General features: G+C 34.3%; 1 protein-coding gene across 1 annotated transcript; it reads right to left on the bottom strand.

Annotated features, from left to right (window-relative positions):
• Positions 1–3639: 3639 nt before the first annotated feature.
• Positions 3640–9750, bottom strand: LOC107793898 (cysteine synthase, chloroplastic/chromoplastic). The gene is given in 10 exon segments (NM_001325569.1): positions 3640–3975; positions 4207–4287; positions 4629–4688; positions 6153–6232; positions 6320–6371; positions 6482–6619; positions 6937–7200; positions 7540–7597; positions 8173–8282; positions 9481–9750. Coding segments are annotated over 10 exon segments (1164 nt in total). The 5' UTR covers positions 9709–9750; the 3' UTR covers positions 3640–3882.
• Between the last annotated feature and the right edge of the window lie 1685 nt (positions 9751–11435).

Genomic DNA, 11435 nt, shown 5'->3' with positions numbered 1-11435 from the left:
TAATAATAATAATAATAATAATAATAATAATAATAATAATAATAATAATAATAATAATAATAATAATAATAATAATAATAATAATAATAATAATAATAATAATAATAATAATAATAATAATAATAATAATAATAATAATAATATATTCATTTTTATTTAATCCTATTGCGGCTTGCAACTCGATCCTCAATATATCTTTTCAATTAATTCTGTTGTAGCGTGCAACCCGCTCCTCCAATAATATAATTTACCAATTCTTATAAAAGAAATTACTCCAATATATGCAACAACTAATATGAAATTATAAGACAACAAGCATACAATAATTACGATTTATTTAGAAATAAGTGATGACAAGTAGCAATTAATTATGAAAATTAAGGAGGGAATATGCAATTTAATAATTAGTATGCTAAATGTCAAGTAGCAATTAAGTCACATAAATCAAATAAGCATGTAGCAATTATAGCATGGATTCAAGGCATAATATTGAGGAAGGAATATGAGAGAAACAATTAATATAATAATTAATTCATGATTTAAAATAATTTATGATTTTCAAATAGCTATGAAAACAATTAATTTGACGACGTATAGACACTCGTCACCTCGGTAATACGTTGTTCACATAAATTTCACATAACAAATAACTCAAGGGTTTTATTCCCTCAAGTCAAGGTTAACCACGACACTTATCTCGCTTCGCAACCAATTTCAAGATTCCAATAAACCTTTGCCTCGCGAATTCGTGTCCGAAAGCTTCAAATCTAGTCACTAACAATTCAATATGCTCAACACGAATCGTAGAAATTAATTCCATATGAATTTACTAATTTTCGGGATTAAAATCTTAAATTCATTTTAAATATCGATAGTGGGACCCATGTCACGAATCTCGGAAAAACTCACGAAATCCGAACACCCGTTCCGATACAAGTTCACCATACACAAATTATCGAATTCTAACATCGGATTGACCTTCAAATCTTCATTTTATATTTTTGGAAGATTTTATAAAAATTTAATTTTCATCAATAGATTCATGGATTCATGATGTAAATGAGAATTGAATCATGAAATATATCAATATAGGATAAAGAACACTTACCCCAATGTGTTTTCGTGAAAATTGTCCAAAAATTGCCTTACCCGAGCTTAAAATCGTGAATAATGAACAATGGGATGAAATCTCATTTTCAGAACTTAAGTTCTGTTGTCCAGGGATTTCTTCTTTGCGAACGCGACAGGACCCTCGCGTTCGCGAAGCACATATTTGTGTTGTCCCATATTCAGTCTCGCGAACGCGATGCTTTGCCAAGCTTGGCCTTCGCAAACGCAATCTCCCCTTCGCGAACGTGAAGCCTTATTGTCTGGTGCCCGGCCAGGCCTCGCCCTTCTACGCGAACGCGAACGCGAACGCGCGTTCGCGATGAACAATGTCCATTACCCTTCGCGAACGTGGTGCCCTCTTCGCGAATGCGAAGAGTAAATTTCGCCTGCCTCCAGTTCCTCTTTGCGAATGCGAGACCCCTCTTGCGAACGCGATGAAGGAAAACAGATATTGCACGAGAAAAATTCCAGCAAAGTTTCAAGTTCAAAATTCAACCCGTTAACCATCTGAAACTCACGCGAGGCCCCCGGGATCTCAACCAAATACACCAACAAGTCCTAAAACATCATACGAACTTAGTCGATACCTCAAATCACATCAAACGACGCTAAAACCACGAATCATATCACAATTCAAGCTTAAGGAACTTAAGAATTTTCAACTTCTATATTCGAAGCCGAAACCTATCAAATCAAGTCTGATTGACCTCAAAGTTTGCACACAAGTCATAAATGATATAACGGACCTATTCAAATTTCTAGAATCGGATTCCGACCCTGATATCAAAAAGTCAACTCCCCGGTCAAACTTCCAAACTTAAATTTTTATTTTAGCCATTTCAAGCCTAATTTAACTACGGACTTCCAAAAAAATAACTCGGACACACTCCTAAGTCCAAAATCACCATACGAAGCTATTGGAATCATCAGAACTGATCCGGCTCCATTTGATCAATATATTGACCGAAGTCAACTCAGTTGAGTTTTAAAGCTCTATTTCACATTTTAATCAATTTTTCATATAAAAACTTTTCGGAAAAATTTACGGACTGCGCACGCAAGTCGAGGAATGATGAATGGTGCTATTTGAGGTTTTAGAACATCGAAATAAATATTAAATTTAAAGATGACACATTGGGTCATCACATCGAGAATATTAAAATATACTGCCAATTGCTTTAAATGATAAATTAAATTAAAATTACTAATTGCCAATTCAAATGAGAGAATGAGTTTGGATATAATAATGAATAAGAAACCAAAATGGCAAAGTCTATAAAGAATAAATAAGAACTAATGGTTAGTAAAGTCGATAATATTAGTTGATACTCTTTCTATATTCAATGATATTTTAGGCTCTTAGACTCTGTGTTTTTTACTTTGTAAGTATGCACGATATTTTAATCTCTTTTTAGATGCTACTATCATTAGCACTAAATTAGAATTCATTGTAATAATAGGTAACAACCAAAAACAGAAGAGAATTTATGTTTTTTGAAAGAAAAAAAGAACATTATTTTGGAACTTTGACATGAAGGAATACTTAACAGAAAATTTGATTGTTAGAGAAAAAAGAAGCTATAGTAAGACTGGTTTGGTCAAAGGCCAGAAATCTGAATATAAACATATCGTCTATTCTTAATTTGGTTAAGATCGGTGAAAAGATAAAGATAAATCAAAGTTAGAGCCATTTTGTGAATGATGATAATAGTTCATTAATCAAGATTAATAAAAAAGTATATTAATATTATTTAGTTTTTGTTTATAGTGAACTTTAAATTCAACTAGAGTTATGTCCACTTAAAATTTGGTAAATCTGTTCTGGACAATCTCTTTGTATTCAAGTTGATTATAGCATTTTTTTAAGACGCGAAGGAAGAAACTATGAGTAGATCAAAACCGGGTTAATCAAAATCGGGTTAAATGCATGTGTTATTTAGATTCATATTTTTACATCAATTGCTTATATGTTTGAAAATTTCTATTTGGCAAGATTTCTTCCTTTTTTGATCTATCTAAATATGCTTATTATTATACATTTTCAAGAACTTACGCTTTAAAATTTTTATTTTATAACTCAATTATATTATTTAATAATATATTATTTATCTTTTAATTATATACTTAGTAAGGGTACACGCATAGCGCGCGTACACTGAGACTAATTCTTGAAAATGAAGATAGCACATGAATAAATTAAATACTCAACATAGAGAGATCATATCTTAAGGCATAAATAAGAGTATAATAGTTTAAAACATTAATGTTTCTTAAGGGGCATATAATAGAAAAACACGACAAATAATTTGAGATGAAAGGAGCAATTACAGCAAAACACTTCAGCTATTCTGTCTCGGAAATATTATTTAGCACTTTTTTATGTCTAATATCTGTTATCTATAGGTCATTTTATGTACTTCCTGAATTTCTTATAATAGAACAATCAACGTCTTGCAAAAGTGCACCTTCATCTCGCAAAGCAAACAAATGAAAAACGAAAAATGCAATTGAACGCATACAGCACTGAAATTTCACTAAAATTTCTTGATCAACTCAAATGAAAAAATGCTCAAACCAAAACAAACCAATGAGATTGTTCAAGCTTGTTATGAGAAACACTTTAGTATCTGATCTACTGTAAACAGCAGCAGCCAGCTAAATCACAAAAGTGTGGCAGCTAGAAAGGCGGGGGGAAAATGGGAGAAGGATAATCTGAATGAGCACCAGATAGCATTATTTGGAATCAGAAGATAGCTCAAAAAAGGAAGATATTCATGATTCTGGTTGCATTTTCTCGCATTCCTCCCGTATTGACTGGAAAAGTATAGTGGAGAGGTACCGTTCCCCAAAGCTTGGAAATACAACCTACAAAAATTGTTACAATGCATCTTAAACAAGTGATGTCCGCGCGATAATGTGTCATGCAATGAACTCAAAGGAATTTTTTAACAATGCAGAGCTATTAAATCCATAAAAAGATGACTTTGTAAGAAGTACAGGGAAAAACGAATACTATAGTTTGATGAGTTGGAAGACAAAGGATATGAAGGAGCATCCAAAATACACACGTGTCAGAAAAATGCAGATTGAACCTACCGCAATAAGTTTTCCTGCATTCTCAGGTCTCTTCCCAACCTGAATGGCAGCAAGAGCAGCAGCTCCGGAAGAAATCCCAACCTGAATATCAAAATTAGAAAAAGATCATTCAAGTAGCTCAAGATGACAGAATAGCAGACACATTCTGGATCTGTAATACATATGAACTGAAACCCAATACATTCCAATTCGGAGATCATCCAGCATGGTTCATAGAATGATAATAAGTATATATACATTAAATATGGAGTATGCGACATTGCAATTAGACCACTGATAAGGTTTTTATAATGCATCCACAATTTAGAAAAAGGATGAACAAATGGGCATTTGAAGTTTATGTTCGCTTAAAGCAATGTCTCAAAAATCAGCTGATACATAGAATGGTGAAAAAAATAGAATGGTCAAAAAAAAGCACTGACCAATAATCCTTCTTGTAGCGCTAATTGCTTCGCAGTTTCAACAGCTTCATCACTCGATATCTGAAAATTCAAGCAAAGGAGTAAACCCAAAGGAAGATAACATAAAATTTTTATCTATTCTTTTTGTGCACAAAGGAGTAAATGATCTGGATCAAATATTCAAACAAAGCTAAGGAAAGGCCAGTTCTTTTTCTTTTTGTTCTGTGAGGGCTGGGTTGTATGACAAGCATACAGAGATTTATTTTTTGGATAACTGTGGTGCCCCGCAGCTTGCGCGCACCTCGACTAATTCCATAAGTACCTGCTATCTCCCACCAGCAGAGGTACCGGGTAACTCTGTCCACCAAGGCTTGGAGTCTTGAACAGATGAGAAGAAACAACCTCATGTTTTCACCTCTGTTGGGATTTGAACCTGAGACCTCATGGTTCTCAACCCACTTCATTGACCACTAGACCATACCCTTGGATGCTAATACGTCATCAAGATTTAAACTCTACACATCTACTGGATACAGAAGTAATTAACCTATAACTACGGATGCAGAACAGCTAACATTAGCACCAATGCCCATTGTTTAAGAGCAATAAAGAACAAGACTAAGAAACAGGGACCTATGAGGAACAATTCTAAATTCAATAGCAAGGCTTGTGCGCAAAATTATATAACTGAATCAGGATAATTTGTTCTCTAACAGAACTTTACAAGGTAAATAATGCAGATGCATTTATTTGATGAAGAAAAGTGGGATATAAAACAACCCCAACAATTTCGATAGGAGATTAAATTAGGATTAAGAAATGTTCTAGCAGAGTAGCATAGAGTGAAACAGTGCTAAATGAATGAACTATGGCTACATTAACTGTTGAAAGGCAATTCTCAGGCAAATAAAGCTGAATGAACTGTTTGGCCCTCTAAATGTGCTCCAATTAGTTGATGTCTTGGCGAAGCAAGCCATAGATTTTGCATCCCAGTTTTACGAGATGGAAAAAGGAAGAAGTTAGAAATGCCATTTCTAACAAGCTAAAATAACCTTCAAGAATGTCCACACTGACTGATCATATAATCAAACAAAACCACTTATCCTGCCCCGTAAGCTTAGTCTATTCACCAATGTTTTCTCAACGAGTGAAGTATGAAATTTGAAAATTAACTCCATTCAATTTTGATTCAAAGAAAGTTTTAGTATAACCTAAAAGGGAAACAAGACAATAGTGTTGGAAGAGAAGGCAGATTTCACAAATTCAGAAAGTGTCAACAATTTTTGCCCTCTAGAAGCCAGAAAAATGAGGTTAACATTTAGTAAAAGGTAAGACTACGTCAAAATGGTAATAACTACACTACACAACAGAGAAATATAGGTTCACATCAATTACAGGTACACCAACTTTGAGATGGCAACAGTTCTTAGTCTATTATATCTTTGAAACGACTATGTACGACACATGAAATCCTTCATAGTTTTCAATTTTCACAAATAAAGAAGATGAAATTAAAAGCTTTAATGGGATAGATAAAAATAAGACCTCTATCACTTCATCCATGACATCTTGATCTAAGTTCCCCGGAATAAAACCTGCTCCAATCCCTTGAATTTTGTGAGGGCCTGCACTTTCACATTGAAGCAAATAGAACAAGACAGGATTTAACTTCAAAAGCAAAAAGTCAGATCAGCATCTGAATGTCATCTTACCAGGCTTTCCCCCTGATAGTACATTACTTTCTGTGGGCTCCACACCAATAATCTGATAAAGGTAACAGAAAGCAATAGAGAAAAGAGTAAGATTACTTATAGCAATAGAAAGCTCCAGAGCAATAACAGAATAGTGTTTTTTTTTCAAAACAGCATTAATACCTTAATGTTTGGATTTTGCTCTTTAAGGAAGCGCCCTGCTCCTGAAATGGTTCCGCCAGTTCCAATGCCTGCAACAAGTATGTCTATCTTGCCTTTTGTATCTTCCCACATCTCTGGGCCCGTTGTTTCATAGTGTATCTGCACCATACAAGGAAATAAACTTCCCAAAGTGTAACTCAACAATAGCGTCCATTTCACGGGAAAAGAAGAGGGGAGTGGGGGTAGGGAGGTATTATCGTTAAATAGGTAGAAATCATAAAGACGTGCACACACACACATACATAGGAAGGATGTTTAAGTTCAGAGCAAAGGAGAAATTACCACTATCACCATTGGTACTTTAAATTGATTAGGGCAAATTGTAGAGCCAGAGCCATTTAATCTCAGATACTAAGCATTCACTTATAAATTGACACAATAAAAATAAAGAGTGGTTAGTATGTTGGCAGAAGAACCTTGGGATTCGCGGGATTGTCAAATTGTTGAAGGATATAGGCATCTGGTGTGTTATTCAATATTTCTTCAGCCTTTGAAACAGCTCCTTTCATCCCTTTGGCTGGGTCAGTTAAAACAAGTTCAGCTCCAAAAGCTTTCAAAAGAACCCTTCTTTCAAGACTCATTGATGCAGGCATAGTTAAGATGAGCTTGTATCCTCTGGAAGCAGCAATGAAGGCAAGCCCAATGCCTGTGTTTCCACTCGTAGGTTCCACCAGAACAGTCTAAGACAAGTAGAAAAGACAAATAAGAGATAATGCTAAAAAGCGTGACAAATATGTAAGAACTCCAGTCAATTAAAAGAAAATGACATTCAGTTACACTGATATCAGGTATAGTATGACACAGGTGATGTTCCTACGGTTCCACGTCATAAGAACACAAGAGGCTTAGCGTATAATAGATGCATAATAGCCTTTGACCCAACAGAACATTCAAAATATATTAAATCAAGAAACTTGTAAACGTTTGAACATTACATGGTGGACTTATTCCTTTGATTCAGAATGGCGTATGTCAAGTTTTTGTACCAAGAGAGACAATTAGCTCATCGCCCAACTTACCTTCCCTGGAGATATAAGTCCCTTTTCCTCAGCATCAGATATCATACTGAACCCTATCCTGAAATGCAAAAGAAATATCAATCAATCAAACAAACAACTGTCTCAATCTCAAATTAGTTGGGTTGGCCATATGAATCCTCTTGCAATAATTAGACTGTTTTTACATTGGCAAGAACCTAATGCAACCCTCATCTATTCGTTCTTGGAACAGCTATGCTGGGTGAAGCTCACTTGGACAGTATTGGAACCAAAAGTACTATATAAGGAAAAAGCTTTTGATTGTTTTGGAGCATATTGGGTAATCTGAACTAGCTTGTTCACAAGAAGTACATTCGTCTAAGGATGGATTTTCAATTTTAGAGATGTAACCCAAGAGCGGGAAAAAATCATGAACGATGTTAAATTCTACAACAAATTCATTATGATTATGATGGTCATCAGTTTTATATTCACTTCTCAAACTCAAAGTTATGAGAAAAGAATGAAGACAATACAATATGATATTCTATAAGCTGATAGACATGATAACTATAGAGAAGCAGGTTTATATAGCTAATTAAAAGAATATTTCAGCTCGAAATTGTAGGTTGAAGGAAATCCGGATATTGTGATACAAATAAAAACCTCTCTCACCTGTCCTTGACACTGCAGCATGGCTCCATAATCTCAAGTTTAGCAGCAATGTTTGCAACACAACCCTTAACGATAGTATTAAGGTAAACCATTGGTGTGTTCCCAATAAGCTGTCAAATGATATACAAAATTAGCATCACAATATGTACAACAGAAACAAATAGAATAGACATCAGAATAGAGGGGCAAGTAATACCAACAAGTATATGTATCTTTCCTGCTAAAAATCTTTCATACAGTTCAGAGTTGCAACTTGCAAACATATTAAAGGTTCTAAAGTTAAGTAACCCATCTATTACAACAACAACAATAACAACTACGCCTCAATCCCAAACAACAGGCAAATTTTTAGAAAGCCAAACGTTCAACAAAGAAAGTTCCACTGACCCTTAATGGAAAAGAGGAAAAGGGCTTAAATTGGAAACTTGTAAATCCATTTTGGCTTATCATATTTAAACATAACTTGACTAAAATTTTAGAGATATCTCTTAGGCGTGTTTCATATGACTCCAGGAAAATATTTTCCTTGATGAAATCGTCGTTCAGCGTTTGAATTGAATTGTTGCAATATTTTTTAAAAGGAAAAATGATTTCCTTCACTTACGAGCCAAAGTAATTTCTTATACAAATATTTCAAGTGTTACTCCATATCACTTGCTTCAATCAGCACATTATTCGTATCCTTTATATCAAACTTTTTTTTTGTTAACCGAGAAATATATCAAACATTTCATCAAATCATTATCACTATATCCTGTACTACCCCCTGTACAGTTACCATACCAACTTCAATACCGAACCACTGCAGAATAATGCAGAAAATGATTTTCCAACTTAAATATTTTCCATGGATAACATTTTCCACTGTACCAAAACGCATTTTTAGAGTAAGAAACTGACCCTGAATGATAATTCACCCAAAATCACACACTAATTCAAGACAAAAAAAAAAAGGAAACCCAATTAACCCCAACAGAAGCAATCCATCAAACAGTCAAACACCCTCAGATAAAAATATTAAAGATAAAACAAGAAATTCATTACTCCCTTATCCCCAATTTATGTTATTTAAATTTCCATTTTAGTCTGTCAAAAAAAATGACAACATTTCTATATTCAGAAAAAGTTACTTTAAACTTCACATTCTACTCTTAATGTAATGAGATGATTTATAATTACTGAAATTTTTATGGCTAAACCACAAGTTTGAAAAGTCTTTATCACATAAATTGGAACAGAGTGAGTACAAATCCTTATTATTTCGAGAATATGAAAGTAACCCAAACAAGGATTAAATGATAAATTCACCTGAGTAACATCTTCAGCGATGTTAAGTCCTTCAACTTCAGTGGCTGATTTTGGTTGCACAGACACCGCTTTGCAAACAATAGAAGGGAAAGTAGCCTTTCTGTTGGGGTTAAACTTGGAAATCCCCAAAGTCTGAGCCCTTAAAGGGAAAATTCTGAAGAGATTAGCTTCAGACTTATTGGTGTTGGAACAGAGTGAAGTCAAGGGATTGTTGATGAAAGTTGCCATTGCTATTTTGCTTAAGCTGCTATCTCTATCTTCCCTCTTCTCAGGCTAGGTACAATGGGATATGGGATATATAATATAACACAAATATACAACGTTGTTACTATACTTATCTTTATATCATTTTTGGGATTTTCCTCAAAGTATATATGTTGTGATCATAAATATTATTCCTAATTACCTCAGTTCAATATTTGGACACATTTGACTTGGTATGAAATTTAAGAAAAAAATATATAAAATTGTAGAGTCAAATATAACAAAAACTTCTGTAATTGTAGAATTTTTAATTCTTATCATTTTAAATATGTTATAAAACGTGTGTGACTATAAAGTTTGTCCTAAGAGTAAATTAAAAATTAAAATTAAATTAATTCTAAATTAATAGGGTATATAGTAAAGTACATATACTTAATACTCAATTATGATGATAGTCATTGTAATTCATAATCTAGTACTTAACCTTCACTATACAAGGGTTTAATTGATTGATACTGAAATTTTTAAGAGTAAGTGTTATATATGTATTCAATTTTTATTATGTTAGAAATTAATATTTTTATTTTTCTAAATATTAAATGTATCTCAGTTGAATCATATAATAAAAGTGTTCAGAACAATTTGTTCTATAGCTTAAGTTGGCCAATATATGAAATTAACTTTTCTTTTCTTGAAAATTTTGAAATAAAAACTAATGCTTCCCATTCTTGTTTTTCTTTTTGTTATAACTGAAAGAAGATTAATTTTTTTAACTGAGTAGATGATTAAATTCTTCGATTTTTCCCAAAAAGATTCTTGGTCAAAAATATTTAGTAATATCAGTTTGTGCTACCATTTAGGAAGATAGAAAAGTTATACTCCATTTGCTAAGGCGTCGTACATTTCCATATTCATATTGTTTACCTCAAAATCATAACGGCTGAGCTTCCATCTTTCAATCTTTCTCTATCTCCTTCACGGTTTCCCTATAACAATGGCAAAAATCTCAAAATATGTTCTCAGAAGATCGTTTCTACCTCCCAAACGACTGTCGAAACTAACAAAACCATTTCCGATGTGGTCGACCTCGGGAGATCCTCTGCTAACGTGGTTACTGATGAACCGGCTCCTGAACCTCCCTTAAAGATGTTCATTCCCGGGGTTGTTCGGTCGATGACGACTTCAAGGTCGAGAAGCCTCTTCGGTGCAGGGTTGGTGTGAGGAGACATTGAAATATATTTGTTCGATCATCGAAGATGATCTCCCCTTAGCCTGAAAGGACTGCAACTGGGCCAAAAAGGATACATTGGTCCTCGACTGTGAGGAGGACATTACTACACATGTTGAAGGATACCTAAGCGTCTACCCCTATCCCTTTACGCTGGGCCCGGTGGATCCGGTCATCATAAACTTATGTAAGAGGTACGAGGTATGTCTCGGCCAGATTCACCCATCGTTATGGAGGATCGTAATCCTCCTCCGATTTTTTTTGAACAAGATCGACTCATGTCGGTTCACCGTAGATCATCAGCTCTGTTTGTACAATCCCTGAATCTTCCGATGGGGACTGATAAAGCTCGTGCATCGAGCTAGTAAGGCCCCATTCTCAAGCATTTATGAAGACCTCGATCGAGGGTAGCAAGGACGTTTTGTCTAGGTGAGGACCTCGTACTTGATTCCGGCCGAATGTAGGCCATTCCCCGAAAAGTGGAATGCGTCACGTAAGTACAACTTCTCTTTAATTTTGATTT

The sequence above is a fragment of the Nicotiana tabacum genome, chromosome 15 (assembly GCF_000715075.1).
Source record: "Nicotiana tabacum cultivar K326 chromosome 15, ASM71507v2, whole genome shotgun sequence".
Lineage (NCBI taxonomy): Eukaryota > Viridiplantae > Streptophyta > Magnoliopsida > Solanales > Solanaceae > Nicotiana > Nicotiana tabacum.
Note: the sequence above shows the minus strand (reverse complement) of the source record. Positions and strands in the feature narration are given on the sequence as shown.